The 17,918-nt window shown below is 43.2% G+C and overlaps 1 protein-coding gene across 1 annotated transcript in view; it reads left to right on the top strand.

The window, feature by feature from the left end:
* esf1 (ESF1 nucleolar pre-rRNA processing protein) overlaps window positions 1-17,918 on the top strand; it is a 66,875-nt gene that overhangs the window by 701 nt on the left and 48,256 nt on the right. The window contains exons 2-6 of the mRNA XM_078556461.1: window positions 1,048-1,276; window positions 1,608-2,359; window positions 9,677-9,978; window positions 10,152-10,265; window positions 15,933-16,048. Coding sequence (XP_078412587.1) covers window positions 1,636-2,359; window positions 9,677-9,978; window positions 10,152-10,265; window positions 15,933-16,048 — 1,256 coding nt within the window. The 5' untranslated portion in view covers window positions 1,048-1,276; window positions 1,608-1,635. The remainder of the gene's footprint in view (window positions 1-1,047; window positions 1,277-1,607; window positions 2,360-9,676; window positions 9,979-10,151; window positions 10,266-15,932; window positions 16,049-17,918) is intronic.

Raw genomic sequence — 17,918 nt, 5'->3', positions numbered from 1 at the left:
CTGCTGTGGGGTTTAAATGCAATTAAATTAAATTTAGTACCTGTAATAGTGGGTTGTTATGGGCTGGTGCAAAACCCACCCAACTAAGGTCCTTTAGGGAAAGAAATCTGCCATCCTTACCTGTCCTGGCCTTCCTGTGACACCAAACCCACAGTGTTTGACCAGGAAGAGTGATATCAAATGAGAGGAGCTGGAGAGGTTTAGGAAGGGGATCCTAAAGGTTTTGGGGGGGCTCAGCAGCCAAAAGCAAAGCTGCCAACGTCGAAACATTTAAAATCAGATTAAAATCAGCTTCTGGAGGGTGGAAGATGGAAGGCTGGTCAGGAATGTGTTGGAATAGTCAGGTCCAGAGCTAAGAAATAAAAACAAAAAACTGCGGATGCTGGAAATCCAAAACAAAAACAGAATTACCTGGAAAAACTCAGCAGGTCTGGCAGCATCGGCGGAGAAGAAAAGAGTTGACGTTTCGAGTCCTCATGACCCTAGAAGGTCCCTTCTCGGGTCATGAGGACTCGAAATGTCAACTCTTCTTCTCCGCCGATGCTGCCAGACCTGCTGAGTTTTTCCAGGTAATTCTGTTTTTGTCCCAGAGCTAAGAAAGGCATAGATGAGGGTTTAAGCGGAGACCAGAAACAGTTGCTACCTCAATCGCATTGGACTGAGCTCTCGTGAATATAAACCAAATAGTTCATGATTTGAGAACGGAAATCCTACTTTTATGTTACAAGTTTAACTGTGTTCACGACAATTACAGCCAATGACTAACAGTCTAACTAGGGAATAAGTGCAGAAAATGTTGACAGACTTTCAGCAGGACAGGCAACATTGATGGAGAGAGAAACAGAGTTAACATTTCCAGTTGATGATCTTTTATCAGAACTGGGAAGGTGTGTTTCTCCACACCTGATTTGCTGAGTATTTCCAGCATTTTCTGTTTATATTTCAGATTTCCAATTTTGGGAAGTATTTGGTTTTCAGAGCAATTACTGACGACCAGTTTTTGTTAGCATTGATAGATGATTGTTATTTATTTTTTTCCTCTCGTAGATCAGCGAAAAACAGTGAGACATTTGTCAAGAGGCCCGTTTTTTGCAAATGTTTTCGTGGCGTTTTCAAAAGTAACCTTTCTATAAATATCACAGTAATGTGTGAAGCTACTTTTGGCATCTTGGATATTGAAGCATTACAAACTGGACCTCTGCAGTAGGTATTCCAGTTCACCAATCCATGGACTGAGTGGTATGAGGACAACTTTACGCCAGTGATTCCACACAAGGCAAGTTCCAACGGTAAAGGGGCACTGCAAACATGAAGAGGTTACTTGTCTGTAAATAATATTTTTGCACACGACTTGTTTAGATCAAGGGACTGATAGGCAAAGGCTTGGCGGTAGGTTGCCTGTCCTTAGTTGGAATATCATGAAAGGTTCTGTAAGGATTGAAGAAAATGTTTATTCCTCAAGAACATTTTCAGAAAGCGTAATTTGAAAAATCCCTGCCCCTAAAGCACAGCATAACCACTTCTCTTTTAATTTATATATTTAAACTGTGGTCTTTCTGGGACTCTTGATTACTCTTTTTGTTAAAAGTTGTTTTTTTTTGTTGCAGTTTTTTTTTGTCAAAAGTTTGGGTAAAAATGGCATCAAGATCGCAGGAAATTCTGAACGATGGACGCTTCAGTCAGGTGATGAAGGACCCCAGGTTCTGGGAAATGCCCGATAAGGAACGCAAGATCAAGATTGATAAAAGATTTCAGGGAATGTTTCACGACAAGAAGTTCAAACTGAATTACACAATGGATAAGAGAGGAAGGCCGATCAACCACAGTACCACAGAGGACCTGAAGCGATTTTATGACTTGGACTCCGACGACTCTGACCTGGGTGAAAGTGAAGGCAAAAAGAAGAAAAGGAAAGGGATGGGGAAAAAATTGAAACAGAAAGAAAAAAGCGGTCCTGACGTAGATGCAAAAGGCAGCTCATTTGTCAAAAAGAAGGGAAAGCAGGAGAGATTTTTAAAGTCTGATGTGGGTGGGGTGGCAAGACAAGAAACAGGGAAAGAATTGGAAACTGAGGAGTTGATTGACAATCTTGTTCAAGTCTCTAACAAGACTCCTGTTAAAAAGGAAAAGCTTAAAAGTACAGCAGGTGAGGTGGACATAATAAAAGATGATATTTCTGAAAGCAGCGATGAAGAAATGGAGCACACGAGTGCAAAGCAACAGAAATCTATTTCCACCCAGAAGAAACAAATGAAGAAAGTTTTCAACAGAAATCAAGATAAAATGAAACAATTAGATGCAAGGATTCAAGAAAGTAGTCTGACAAGTCTGAACACTTCAGAAGATGAAATTGAATTAGGTATGTAACTTTCTTGGATTTTATCCTTTTTTTACTTCCATTCCTCTCATTGAGCTTGAGACCGGCCCCCTGCAAAAATAAATCCCCCAAGCATCATACATTCCCACATGTATCAGTTCGTTTCATTTGTTTGTTCACATTTTTCATTTGAAACTTCATCCTAGTATGTGAAATGTATGCTGTTGTCGCTTATGCAAACATTTAATATTCTTGTTATTCTTCACCTATTGAACTGGATATTTTTGAACGTAGGTACAGGTGGAGGCCGTAGCTCTGCAAGCCTGTTGCCGTGTATTCCTTAACATTGGTTAACAAAAATTTGTCAATCTCAGATTCCAAATTAATAATTGATCGAACATCAATTGCTGTTTGCGGAAGAGAGTTTCAGACTTCTGCCAGCCTTTGTGTGAAGCAGTGTTTATTAATTTCACTCCTGAAAGGTTTGGCTCTAATTTTTAGACTCTGTCTTCTAGTCCTAGATTCTCCAGCCAGTGGAAATAGTTTCTGGCTCTCTCTCTTGCCCTTAACATGTTGAAAACTTTGATCAAATCACCCCTTAACCTTCTCAATTCCAGGGAATACAACCCTAGTTTGTATAATCTCTCCTTGTAATTTGACCTATGGAATCCAGGTATCGAACATACGAATTAGGAGCAGGAGTAGGCCACTTGGCCCCTCGAGCCTGCTCCTGGTAAATCTACACTGCACTCCCTCCAAGGCCAATATACACTCCCGAAAGTGTGTAAGAAGTATTCAACTATCTTTTTGCTTTGAGTTTGAAACTTAAATTCTGTTTGCTGTTAGTTTCCTTGGGTTAGCTATTGGCATCAATTTCCCTTATATTTCCTCCAACAGCTTCGAAATCAGCAGTTTTGTTTCAGACATGGTTATGAGTTTTAGCTTGATTGAGTTGGTAGCACTTATAGCTGTAAGTCAGAAGATTGTAAGTTTATGCCGCACTACAGAGTTGAGGGCATATTCTAGCCTGACAATCCAGTGCATTAATAAGGAAGTGCAGCATTGTTGGAGGTGCTGTCTTTCAGATCTGACATTTATCTGCTCACATGGAGGTAAGATTGAATCTCCCCTTGACATTCAATAGCATTACCATCACTGAATCCCCTACTGTCAACATCATAGGAGTTACTATTGACCAGAAACTGAACTGGATCAGCTATATAAATACCACGGCTACAAGAGCAGGTCCTAGGCTGGGAATTCTGCAGAGAGTAAGTCACCTCCTGACTCCCCAAAGCCTGTTCACCATCTACAAGGTACAAGTCAGGAGCGTGATGAAATACTCTCCACTTGCCTGGAGCCCGCAGCTCCCACAACATTCAAGAAGCTCGATACCATCCAAGACAAAGCAGCCCGCTTGATTGGCACTCCCTCCACCACTGAGGCCGAGTGGCAACAGCGTGTACCATCTACAAAATGCACTTCAGCAACTCACCAAGGCTCTCACGACCTCTATCGGACAAGGACAGCAGATGCATGGGAAACCACCAGATGGAATTCCCCTCCAAGCCAAACAGCATCCTGACTTGGAACTTTGTTGCCGTTCCTTCACTGTCGCTTGGTCAAAGTCCTGGAACTGCCTTCCCTAACAGCACTGTGAGTGTACCAACACCACGTAGACTGCAGTGGTTCAATAAGGCAGCGCATACCATCTTCTCAAGGGTAATTAGGGACGGGCAATAAAAATGCTGGCCTTGCCAGCTTTACCCATGTCCTGTTAAAGAACAAAAAAAAGAGATCTTGGGACTCTATTTGAAGAAGAGCAGGGAGTTCTGATACTACAAAAACTTGTATTGCCTGTCCCTCTGACCCCATCCCGTCTTCCAATCCCAGCCCCGGCCGTGTATTCACCATACCCCCTGACCTTTCCCTCTCTGATGCTGAACGTTCAGTGCTCAGCAAAGGACTCCGCTTCATACCCTTACGCCCTCACCTCAATGAATTTCGGGCTCCGCACAATACTGAACTCTTCTTCCGCCGCCTTCGTCTCCGTGCTCACTTCTTTGGGCAGGAGTCCTCTCCCCGTTCAAAGGACCCTTTTATCCGCCTCCAATATTCTCCCTCCACCTGGACCCCTCCCTCTGGATTCTTACCTGCTCTTGATCTTTTCATTGAGAACTGTTGGCGTGACATCAGTCGTCTCAATTTCTCTGCTCCTCTCACCCACTCTAACCTGTTTCTTTCTGAACTTACCGCACTCCGTTCTCCCAGGTCCAGCCCTGACTTTGTCATCAAACCTGCTGACACAGGTGATCCTGTTGTTGTCAGGTGCACTGACCTCTACCTCGCAGAGGCTGAGCATCAACTCGCAGACACTTCATCCTATCTCCCCCTGGACCACGACCCCACCACTGAACATCAAGTCATTGTTTCCAGGACTGTCACTGACTTCATGTCCTCTGAAGATCTTCCCTCCACAGCTTCCAACCTCATAATCTCCCAACCTTGGACAGCCCGTTTCTACCTCCTCCCCAAAATCCACAAAAAGAACTGTCCCGGCAGACCAATCGTGTCAGCCTGTTCCTGCCCCACGGAACTTATTTCTTGCTATCTTGACTCCATTCTCTCTCTCCTTGTCCAGTCTCTTCCCACCTACATCCGGGAATCCACTGACGTCCTACGTCATATCAACAATTTCCAGTTCCCTGGCCCCAACCGCCTCCTCTTCACCATGGACATCCAATCCCTCTACACCTCCATCCCCCACCGGGACAGTCTGAGGGCCCTTAGCTTCTTCCTCGAACAGAGGTCCAAACAATCCCCATCCACCGCCACTCTCCTCCGTCTGGCTGAACTTGTTCTCTCACTGAATAATTTCTCCTTAAACTCGTCTCACTTCCTCCAAATAAAAGGTGTGGTTATGAGTACCCGCATGGGCCCCAGTTATGCCTGTCTCTTTATGGGGTATGTGGAACATTCCTTGTTCCAGTCCTACTCAGGCCCCCTCCCACAACTCTTTCTCCGGTACATCGATGACTGCTTCGGTGCCGCTTCCTACTCTTATCTGGACCTGGAATAATTTTGCTTCCAATTGCCACCCCTCCATCATTTTCACATGGTCCATCACTGACACTTCCCTTCCCTTCCTTGACCTCTCTGTCTCTATCTCTGGTGATAGACTGTCCACCAATATTCATTACAAGCCTACCGACTCCCACAGCTACCAGACTCCAGCTCCTCACACCCCGCTCCCTGTAAGGACTCCATCCCATTTCTTAGTTCCTTTGCCTCCGTCGCATCTGTTCTGATGATGCCACTTTCCAAAACTCTGACATGTCTTCCTTCTTCCTTAATCGAGGTTTCCCACCCACGGTGGTTGACAGGGCCCTCAGCCGTGTCCAGCCCATCTCCCGCGCATCCGCCCTCACACCTTCCTCTCCCTCCCAGAACCCTTGTCCTCACATCACCCTACCAGCCTCTGCATTCAAAGGATCATCCTCCGCCATTTCCGCTAACTCCAGCATGATGCCACCATTAAACACATCTTCCCTTCACCCCCCCAGCAGCATTCCACAGGGATCGTTCCCTCTGGGACACCTTGGTCCACTCCTCCATCACCCCCAACACCTCAACCCCCTCCCACAGCACCTTCCCATACAACCGCAGAAGGTGCAACACCTGCCCCCTTTACTTCCCCCCCTCCTCACCGTCCAAGGGCCCAAACACTCCTTTCAAGTGAAGCAGCATTTCACTTGCACTTCCCTCAATTTAGTCTACTGCATTCGCTGCTCCCAATGTGGTCTCCTCTACATTGGAGAGACCAAACGCAGACTGGGTGACCGCTTTGCTGAACACCTTTGGTCTCTCCGCAAGCATTACCCAGACCTTCCTGTCGCTTGCCATTTCAACACTGCACCCTGCTCTCATGCCCACATGTCCGTCCTTGGCCTGCTGCATTGTTCCAGTGAAGCTCAACGCAAACTGGAGGAACAGCACCTCATCTTCCGACTAGGCACTTTCCAGCCTTCTGGACTTAATATCGAGTTCAGCAACTTCAGATCATGAACTCTCTCCTCCATCCCCACCCCCTTTCTGAACCCCCTTTTTCTAATAATTTATATTTTTAAAATATATTTTTAAAATATATTTTTCTTTTCCCACCTATTTCCATTATTTTTAAATGTATTCCCATCCATTGTTTCATCTCCACCTTTTAGCCTATTTCGATCCCTTCCCCCCACCCCACCCCCACTAGGGCCATCTGTCACTTGCTTTCTACCCCTAATGTCACCATTAGCACATTCCTTAGATAATATCAACACCCCATTGTCCTTTTGTCTATGACATCTTTGGCAATCTCTTCTTTGCCTCCACCTATCACTGGCCCTCTATCCAGCTCTACCTGTCCCACCCCCCTCAACCAGCTTATATTTCACCACATTTCTATTTTTCCTCAGTTCTGATGAAGAGTCATACGAACTCGAAATGTTAACTGTATTCCTTTCCACAGATGCTGTCAGACCTGCTGAGTTTTTCCAGCTATTTTTGTTTTTGTATTTTTGTGGCACCTTTAAAGTAATAAAACATCCCAAATTGTTTCAAGTGCTATAAGGTCACAAAAGCTTGGTCAAAGAGGTAGGCTTTAAGGAATATCTTAAAGGCGCAAAGAGAATTCGAAAAGTTTGGGGGTGGGTGCATTCCAGCATTTTGGGACTTAAGCAGCTGAAGGCATGGCTACCAATGGTGGATGTGCAAGAGGCCAGCATTGAATGAGTGAACCAGATATCTTAGAGATTTGTAGGGCTGGAAAGATTACAGAGATATGGAGGCGTGAGGACATGGAAGGATTTGAAAAGAAAGACGAGAATTTTAAAATTGAGGTTTTGTTTGTTTAACCGGAAGCCGATGTAGGTCAATGAGCAGATGGGTGAATGGGACTTGGCACAAGTAAGGATGGAGTAGGGTTTTGGATGGACTAAAATTTACAGAGGGTAAATGTAGAAGACTAGTCAGGAGTGCGTGAAATTATTATGTCTTGTGGTAACAAAGATGTGGATGAGGGTTTCGGCAATGGATGAGCTGGAATGTGATGAAGTCAGATGATACGGAGGTGGAAATAGGTGGTGATGACACAGATGTGTTTGGAACTCATCTCGGGATCAAATATGGCACCGAGGTTGTAAAGCATCTGGTTTGACATAAAATTACCTAGGATCTACAGCACAGAGACAGGCGATTCTGCACAACTCATTTGATCTATTAGTGGCCGCCTTATTTGTCTGCATCCACCCTTTTGAACCCTTCCACAATTTGGAAGATCTCCACAGGGTCACCTCTCCTCTAACCCTGAGCAAAGAGTGTTATCCTGCTATATCTTCACTTCCTCAATTCTGGTAATATTTGTGTCAAATTTTTTCTGCATTTTCTCCAGTATTCCAATACGTTTTTTAGTATTTTGGAGATCAGAAACATTCACGGCACTCCCAAGTGTAGTCTAACAACAGATCTACATAAATTATACACGACCTCTCTACTTTTGTACTCTATATTCCTCTTGGACTTTATTTGCACTTTTTATGACTGTAACTTTTGTTGCTACCTTTTGATAATTTATATATTGGTATCCCCCAATCTCTTTGTTCCTTATCGCATTAAAATTCTTATCTTCCAAGGAATCAATATCCTTATACCTCCTACCAAAATAAACCACCTAACACTTTGCTTTATTCTACTTAATTTGGTGCTTATCTGCCCATCTGCAAATCAGTGGCTTCCTGTATTTTGGTGCAGTCCTCCACATTATTAGATCCGCCACCTGCTCACACCACCCCCATCCCCTGCCACCAACCCATCAATTTGGTATCATCTGCAAATTTCGACACTATACTCCAATCCTGAACCCAAATCATTGATGGAACCAGTGAACAGCGGTCCCGGCATAGTCAGACCGATTCCCCCATTCTGTCCCCGCAGCCCTACAAGTTTATTTCCCTCGAACCCATCCAATTTCCTTTTCCAATCATTGATAGTCTCTGCTTTCTCCACCCTCGTGGATAGCAAGTTCCGGGTCATTACGCTGCGTAGAAAAGCTGTTCCTCACGTACCCAAAACCTTAAACCTATGGCCCTCGTCCCATTCCATCATCTAAAGGGAAAAGCTATTCTTGGTCTACCTTATCTAAATCTGTTATAATCTTGTACGCCTCTTATCAAAACTCCCCTCAACCTCCTTTGCTCCAAGGCAGAATGGGACTGACTGGATTGCTCTACAGTGAGCTAGCATGGACATGATGGGCCAAATGGCAGCCTTGTGTGCTGCTATAACTCTGACTATAACTATGGGATACCACTCCCCATTTTCTATCAGTCCAAGAAACTTTGCTTAACTTCTTGTTTATGTTTTGTGGCCGTCTGATTGCACAGGGGAAAAGTGTTTCTTACGTTAATAAAAATTCAAAAACCATTTCATCAGTAAATATTAAGGATTAAATTGGACCTGCAGATTACAAACTGAACTCTGAGCTGTTCAGTTTTTAAAATATTTTTACACCTTTTTGTCGGACAGTTTTCGCAGAATTACAGAATTGTCACAGCAGAGAAGGAGGCCATTTGACCCGTCATGTCTGCGACGACCCTCCTACTGAGCAATGCCCCTGGTGACACTCCCCTGCCTTCTCCTCATAGCCCTGCACATTCTTCCTTTTCACATAATAATCCACTTCCCTCTAGAATGCCTCAACTGACTGTGCCTCCATCACAGTCTCAGGCAGTGTATTCCAGATCTTAATCACTTGCTGGGCGAATAGGTTTCTCTGCATGTCTCCATTGCTTATTTTACCAGCAATGTTAAATCTGTGCCCCATCGTTCTCAATCCTCCCACCTGTGGAAAAAGTTTCTCCCTATCTATTCTGTCCAGACCCCCCCAGGGTTTTGAAATCCTGTATCAAATCTCCTCTCAACCTTGTCTCCTCCAAGGAAAACGGTCCCAACTTCTCCAATTTCCAGTAAAGAGGATAGGACCTAACCAATGTAAATAAAAAGCAAAATATTGTAAATGCTGGAATTCTGACAGAAACAGGAGATGCTACAAAAACATGACGCCTCAGTCGCATCTGTGGAGACCACAGTCAAAGTTTTGGGGAAATAACTTTGGCCAAAATTCTGCCGAAGGACACAAACCTAAAACATTGACTCTGTTTTCTGACTCGTCAGCTGTGTGCTACCAGCTTTCCCTATCAATGTTCTGAGTGCTTCCTTTCACATTGGTTTTTTAAACAGCTGTCCGGAACTTAGCTCTGTTGAAATGAGAAACGGAAATGCCTCCAATTAAATACTTGTGTAATTGTTTTCGTATTTCAGAAAGCAATGGCACCTGTCAAGATGACAGTGATCATGGCGAAGACAGTTGGTTTGAGCAAGAATCTTCAGGGTCAGGTAGCCAGAGCCAGGAGGAGGAAGATGAAGAAACAGGAGACAGTGAAGATGATGAGGAATTATCCGCGGAGAACACTGACAGTGACAGTGAGCCAGACTTAGCCAGAGGGAAAGGGAATGTTGAAACAAGCTCTGATGAAGATGAATATCTTGACCTATCATCAAAGGACCCAGAGATTGAACATGGCTGGGGAGAGCTGGCTAAGGATGCTCCACGTGGAGATACGGTACATCCTGGAATTGTTGTTTTTGTTTCATTTGTTCACGTAGGCTGTAAATAAAAATATTGAGATTTTAAGATCATATCTAATTTTTGAATCATTAAATTCTATAAAATAATTTGAAAAGTGGGGGGGTTTTCACAAGCTTTCAATAACACTCATCCTGTTTTACTTGATAGGTGACTCAACGATTAGCAGTTTGCAACATTGACTGGGATAAAATAAAAGCAAATGACCTGTTGGTATTATTTAATTCTTTCATCCCTCAAGGAGGTGTGGTGTTGTCTGTGAAGGTGAGTGTTTTTAAACTTTTCCATTTTTTTTTCACTAGTTGTTTTTAACCAACCCCCCCATTCCATATTGTGATTTAACTCCAAGAACAACTTATACTTAAATAGCTCGTTAACATAATAAAATATCCCAAGGAGATTCACAGGAGCATTATAAAACAAATTATAACGCTGAGCCACATAAGGAGATATTAGGTCAGATGAGCAAAAGCTTGGTCAAAAAGGTAGGTTTTCAGGAGTGTCTTAAACGAGGAAAGCGAGTTTGAGAGGCTTATGGCGGGAATTCAAGAGCTTAGGGCCTAGGCAAATGAAGGCTCAGCCGCCAATGGTGGAGTGATTAAAATCTGGGATGCAGAAGAGGCCAGAATTAGAGGAGCGCAGATATCTCAGAAGTTTGTGGGGCTGGGGGAGATTACAGAGATAGTGAGGGATAAGGCCATAGAGGGATTTGAAATCAAGGTTGAGAATTTTAAAATCAAGATGTTGCCTGACTGGGAGCTAATGTAGGTCAGTGAGCACAGGGGTGATGGGGGGAACATGACTTGGTGTGAGTTAAGACACGGGCAGCAGAGTTTTGGATGACCTCAAGTTTATGGAGTTAGACTGTGGGAAGCCAACCAGGAGTGCATTTTAATTGTTGAGTCTGGGGGTAATGAAGGCATGGATTAGGGTTTTGGCCGCAGATGAGCTAAGATGGGTGAACTTGGGCCATGTTATGGAGATGGAAACAGGCAGCCCCTAGTGATGGCGTGAATATGAGGTTGGACACTCATCTCATGATCAAATGCAACACCAAGATTCCAAACAGACTGGCTTAATCTCAGACTGTTGCCACGGAGAGGGGTGTAGTTGGTCACTCAGGAACGGAGTTTGGAGAAGATACCAAAAATAATGACTTCAGTCTTCCCAATATTTAACTTAAAGCAACTTTAGCAAAATGTAAATGTTAAACTGCTTCTCCTAGCAAGTTAAAAATGATTTGAAAAGGTGCTTGCATATTGGTAATCTAACTGTCTACATTGGTAATGGTGGAATTTGGGAATACCTTAAATGTTACAATTCCTGGCATAATTTCATTGCTCTTTCCAATCTCCTCACCAGCCAGGAGCACTATAATCAGAGGCATGGGAAGCAGATTTTTGCCCTTGGGGAACATGGACTGACAAATGGAACAGAATTCAGGAGAAAATGTTTATTTTAAAATTTGTGCAGGGAGAGAAATGGGTACATAAATTTTGACGGAGCTGTTTGTGGTTATTTTTGTGATCAGATTAAGTGCAAGTCACACTGTTTTAGAAAGGATGGGAACAAGAGGTTAGAGTAGTTAGTGTGGAGCATTGGGCTGAGATGGCTGGCTCGTGTCCTCAAATTTCTGTGATTATAGATGTATCTTGGACATCATCATGGCTTTGGAGTGTCACTATGGCATTTTTGTTGAACAAAGCTAGGAGAAAATTCATGGAAGTATTTAACTTGGTGTGACTAGTGCAGAGACAGTGGTGGATCTGCAGCAAGGATCTCAAACACTAGGAAGTTACTCTACATTGTCAGACATCTACAATAACTCAGCAGTCTCCTCCATCTGCATAATTGTGGTATGGTGACATAAGCTGGCGTGTGGCTTTGTCTTGTCTATGCCACTAATTAACATTTAGAAGTTACAATCTTTGAACTCCCACAGTTATTTTCTGGTTTCTCCCTAAGGAATGATCTTATTTTTAGTTTGTTTTATTCTTTCATGGGATGTGGACATGCAGCAGGATTTTCCCCCCAGTCGGGGGCGAAATTGAAGTGCGGGCGCGCACAGGCGTGCCTCCGATCAGTGCCCCCGATCGGGGGCGTGGCGCCATTTTACGTGGCGGGCCTTAATTGGCCCGCCCAGCGTGACATCCGCACAGAAGCGCTGTGCGCTCTCTGTACGGCCAGGGTGGGGTGGAGTCCCTAAACCCGAGAGTGCGCTCTTTCACACATGCGCATGAAAGAGCACACTCATCTCCCTGAGGCTAAGTGCTGCCTCGGGGAGATCAGCTCTACAGTAAGAAAATATTAAAATTAGAGAAAAAAAAAATCCCTGACATGTCCCCTCATGTGACACTGTCACGAGTTGGGACATGTCCATAACTTTTTTTAAAAACTTTAATTAAATTTTTAAAAACCTACGTGAAACCTCATCCCGCCCGTGGAGGAGGTTTCATGCTTTTTCTAATTCCCGCCTGGGCTCCTGGCCTGCCCGCCAACCTTAAGGTTAGACAGGCAGGTCTATTAATTAGTTTAATTACTCTGTCAATGGCCTCAATTGGCCATTGACAGGTTGGCGGGTGCACAGCTGATTTTGCTGAGCCCCCGTCTACCTGAAAGTTTAAATGGGGCACAGTGACGTTGGGAGTTCTGCCCGACGTCACCGCGCATCATTTTACGCGTTGGCGAGTGGGTCCCGCCCCTCGCTCGCTGACGGGAAAATCCTGCCCATGGTGTCGGTACACCCACGGAGCTGTTAGGAAGGGAGTTGCAGGATTTTGACCCAGTGACAGTGAAGGAACAGTGATATAGTTCCAAGTCAGGATGGTGTGTGACTTGGACGGGAACTGGCAGGTGGTGGTGTTCCCATGTATTTGTTGCCCTTGTCCTTCTAGGTGATAGAGGTCATGGGATTGGAAGGTGCTGTCGAAGGAGCTTTGGTGAGTTGTTGCAGTGCATCTTGTAAATAGTGCATACTGCTGCCACTATGCATTGGTGGTGGAGGGAGTGAATGTTTAAGCTGGTAGATGGGGTTCCAATCAAGCGGGCTGCTTTATCCTGGATGGTGTCAAGCTTCTCAAATGTTGTTGGAGCTGCACTCATCCAGGAAAGTGGAGAATTTTCCATCACACTCCTGACTTGTGCCTTGTAGATGATGGACAGGCTTTGGAGAGTCAGGGGGTGAGTTACTCATCTTTGAATTCCCGGCATAGACCTGCTTTGGTAGCCACAGTATTTATATGGATGGTCCAGCTCAGTTTCTGGTCTTTGTTAATACCTAGGATGTTGATAGGGGATTCAGTGGTGGTAATGCCACTGAATGTCATGGGGAGATGGTTATGTCCTCTTTTGTTGGAGATGGTCATTGCCATCAACAAATGTTACTTGCCACTTAAGAGCCCAAGCCTGAATGTTGCCTAGGTTTTGCTGCATATGGACACTGACTGCTTCAGTGTCTGAGGAGTCACAAATGATGTTGAGCATTGTGGAATCATCAGCGCACATCCCCATTTCTGACCTTATGATGGAGGGGAGGTCATTGTTGAAGCAGCTGAAGATGTTTGGGCCTAGGGCACTATCCTGAGGAACTCCTGCAACGATGACCTGGGCCTGAGATGATTGACCTCCAACAACCACGACTATCTTCCTTTCTGCTAGCTCTGACTGCAACTGGTGGAGAGTTTTCCTCCTGATTTCCATTGACCAGTTTTGCTAGGGCTCCATGATGCCTTTCAAATAATGCCTTGATTTCAAGGGCAGTCACTCTCACCTCACCTCTTACGTTTGTGACACATGCACAGGTAAAAGAATTTGGAGAGCAGAGTAAGGTTATTTTGATGGTCAAGAATAGTTAGAGTCGTGTATTGGAATAATTAAAAGAGCTACTGCTAAGCAACATATACATTCTTTTAAAATTGGAATTATAGGTGCTGATTGGGAGAGTTCTGATGACATTGTGCATCTTCAGAATAAAGGGAGTAAGCAAATCTCCATTCATACACTAAAATGTTGGCTTGCATGCTGATAATTATATTACCTTTTTGAATGAATCATGTTGTCCGCAGCACTGAAAGAGGCCATTCAGTCTTCATGCCCATGCCAGATCTTTGAAAGAGCTATCTAATCAGTCCCACTTCCCTGCTCTTTCCCCATAGCCTTGTAAATGTTTTTAAAGTGAACAACAAAAGAACCAAAAGCAACATGAGGAAAATCTTTATTTTGTGCAGCCAGTGGTTAGGATTTGGAATGCACTGCCTCAGAGTGTGGTGGAGGCAGATTCAATTGTGGCTTTCAAAAGGAAATTGGATAATTGTTTTTATTCAGATAATATGCAGGGCTACAAGGAAAAAGTGGGTGAGTGGGACTAGCTTTTATGGAGAGCTGGCACGGACAGGACAGGCTGATTGGCCTCCTTCTGTGCTGTAACTATTCCGTAATTCTCTTAAGTATTAACCCAGTTCCTTTTTGCATGTTACTGTTGAATCTGCTCACAACACCCTTTCAGGCAGCATGTTCCAGATTATAACACCTTGCTGCATTTAAAAAAAAAACCTGAATTCTCCACTGGTTCTTAAATTTGTGTTCTCTGATTACTGACCTTTCTGCCAATGGAAACCGTTTTTCCTTATTTACTAAAACCCTTCGTAATTCTAAACATTTCTATTAAACCTCTTTCTCTGCTTTAAGAAGGACAGCCACAGATTCTCTAATCTCTCCACATGACTGAAGTCCCTCATCCTTGGTATAATCCTAGCAAGTCTCTTCTGCATCCACTCCAGCCCCTTGATGTGCTAAACAGTGATGCTTGAAATTGGATGCAGTATTCTAGCTCCGGTCTAACCAGTGATTTACACCAGTTTAACATTTGGAAGTTTTCATGTCGACCACCACCATTTGGATGGATGAGTGGGCAAAATATTTTGGGCGTATTCAACCACATGGCAGCTCCTGGTGTTGCCGTCTTCCAGACCATGGATGGCCATTTTAGATGGTATGCCACATTCTTGGTTACATTTCCTTTTTCTACACAGAATGAATAATTTCTGTCCAACACATTACCTCCTAGATCGCTGGAGAACAACTGTTTAGAGTGCGTCTTCAGTTGGAGATTTTGGGACCTCCTTTGTATGTTTTATTTAAAGGGGTGCAGAAGTCACAATAATGTTCAACTGACTAAATGTACACTCCATGTATTCCATAATAACCTAAAAATCTTTTAATTTAAAAGTATTGACAGATTTGGGTGTGATTTAACAATAAAAAAAGAGAAACCTAATTTCTTAGGGTGGTGAATTATCCGTCCCTCTTTTGTATATTACCACTAAATTCTGAAGTCCATGTTGGTGAAAGGATTATCCACAATGAGAGCAGAGTTTCTGGGCTTTAATCCAGCAGAGGGTGCTGTAGATATAATTTTAAAATTGTGATGTTCACCACTTACAGCAACATGTTCATAAGTTGCATGAAATGACTGACCCAATATTTTAATTGAAAAGATTTTAGACCACAAGCAGGAGAGGCTTTTATGTAAGAGTGTAAAGGCTGTGGATTGCACTACTGGAGTTAACAATTGAAGCATTCCAACATTGAAGGATAGCTTTAGATGGGTCTTTGAAGAAGTGGGGAATAACATAATATGGAAAAAGAATGAAACCATGGGATTAAGACAATCACTCAAATGGAGGATAAAAGCCAACAATAACTGGTTGTGACAAATAGCCTTGTTTCATTTTGTATTTTGACTAATGAAAGGAATGACCGTCCTTTTCTCCAGCAGAGGTGACTAAACACACCCCTTAGTTAAAAACACACATTAGGCTTGAACTTGGATCTTCCCAAAAAGCTAATTTTTAAAGAATATCATTTATCCACTGGGAACACATAACATGTAACTGAGAATAATTTTAAAATTGGCTAATATGCTTACTTTAGATCTACCCGTCAGAATTTGGAAAGAAAAAGATGAAAGAAGAGGAATTGTGTGGACCTGTAGAATTGCTAGACAAAAATTTACCAGAAGATGCCGATGAAGACACTGAAGAACAAAGGTAATCATCATTTGGTGGACTCTACTTCTCGCTCCTCCTTTAAGAAGCTCCTTAAAATCTACCACTTTGACTAATCTTTTGGTCACCTGCCATAATTGTTATACTCCTGATAGCCAGTTGGTGAATGAAGAATCCAAAGCCAATTTTTACTTGGGATAGATTTATTCAGAGTGAAACATGACAGGTATATATCTCCTGACTCCTCTCAACTCTTTTGTCAGTAAGTATCTCTTTATATGTGCTCTAGTAGCTATCCAATCAATGCCCTTCCACCTTCAATATTTACCTTCAATTGATACAGTTAACACCAGTGCCTAAGGGGTGTCGCATCAACGGTTACTACACAAAATAAGAGCTCATGGTGTCGGGATAACATATTACCATGGATAGAGGATTGGTTAGCTAACAGAAAGCTGAGAGTAGGGATAAATGGGTAATTTATGGGTTGGCAAGCTGTAACCTGTGGAGTGCCACAGGGATCAGTGCTGGGGCCACAGTTATTTACAATCTATATAAATGGCTTGGATGAAGGGACTGAATATATGATTGCTAAATTTGTTGATGACACAAAGATAGGTAGGAGACTAAATTGTGAGGAGGACACGGAATCTACAAAGGGATTTAGATAGATTAAGTGAGTAGGCAAAACATTGGCAGATGGCATATAATCAGAGAATCACAGAATTGTTGCAGCACAGAAGGAGGCCATTTGGCCCATCATGTATGCACCAGCTCTCCAAATAAGCAATTTACTTTGTGCCATTCTCTTGCCTTCCTCCCCATAACCCTGCACATTCTTCCTTTTCACATAACAGTCTAATTCTTATGCAAGTTCAACATGACCACCTTGCTCTTGTACTCCGTGTCCTATAAGTCTCGGACACTGTATGCTTTTTTTAACTGCACTCTCCACCTGTCCTGCCACTTTCAATGACTTATGCACATATACACCCAGGTCCCTCTGCTCCTACGCCCCCCTTTAGAGTTATATCCTCTATTTTATATTATCTCTCCATGTTCTTCCTACCAAAAACAAACATTTCACATTTCTTTGCATTGAACTTCATCTGCCACCTGTCTGCCCACTCCACCAACTTGTCTATGATCTTTTGAAGTTCTACACTATCCTTCTCACAGTTCACAATGCTTCCAAGTTTCGTATCATCTACAGATTTTGAAATTGTTACCTGTACACCAAGCTCTAGATAATTAATGTATATCAGGAAAAGCAAGGGTCTCAACACTGACTCCTGGGGAACTCCATTGCAAACCTTCCTCCAGCCCAGAGAACATCCATTAACCATTACTTCTCTGCCAATTTCATATCCATGTTGCCACTTTCCCTGTTATTCGATGAGCTGTAACTTTGCTCACAAGTCTGTTGTGTGGCACTGTATCAAATGCCTTCTGGAAGTCCATGTACACCACATCAACAACACTGTCCTCATCAAACTTTGCTGTCACGGCTTCAAAAAACTCAGGCAAGTTAATTAAACATGATTTTCCCTTAAGAAATCCATGCTGGTTTTCCTTAATTAACTTGCATTTGTCCAGTGACTATTAATTTTGTCTGTAATTATTTTTTCTAGAAATCTCCCTGCCACCAAAGTTAAAATGACTGACCTGTAGTTGATGGGCTTATCTTTACACCCTTTTTTGACAAGGGTGTAACATTTGCAATTCTCCAGTCCTCTGGCACCACCCCTGAGGCTAAGGAAGACTGAAAAATTATGGCCAGTGCCTCTGCAATTTCCACTCTCACTTCCCTCAGTATCTTTGGATGCATCTCATCCAATCTTGGTGGGTTATCAACTTTTAAGTATAGGCAGCCTATCCAATATCACCTCTTTATCAATTTTAAACCAAAACC

Source organism: Cetorhinus maximus, chromosome 14, assembly GCF_964194155.1.
Source record: "Cetorhinus maximus chromosome 14, sCetMax3.hap1.1, whole genome shotgun sequence".
NCBI lineage: Eukaryota > Metazoa > Chordata > Chondrichthyes > Lamniformes > Cetorhinidae > Cetorhinus > Cetorhinus maximus.
The sequence above is the reverse complement of the archived record's forward strand: the minus strand, read 5'-3'. Positions and strand labels throughout refer to the sequence as shown.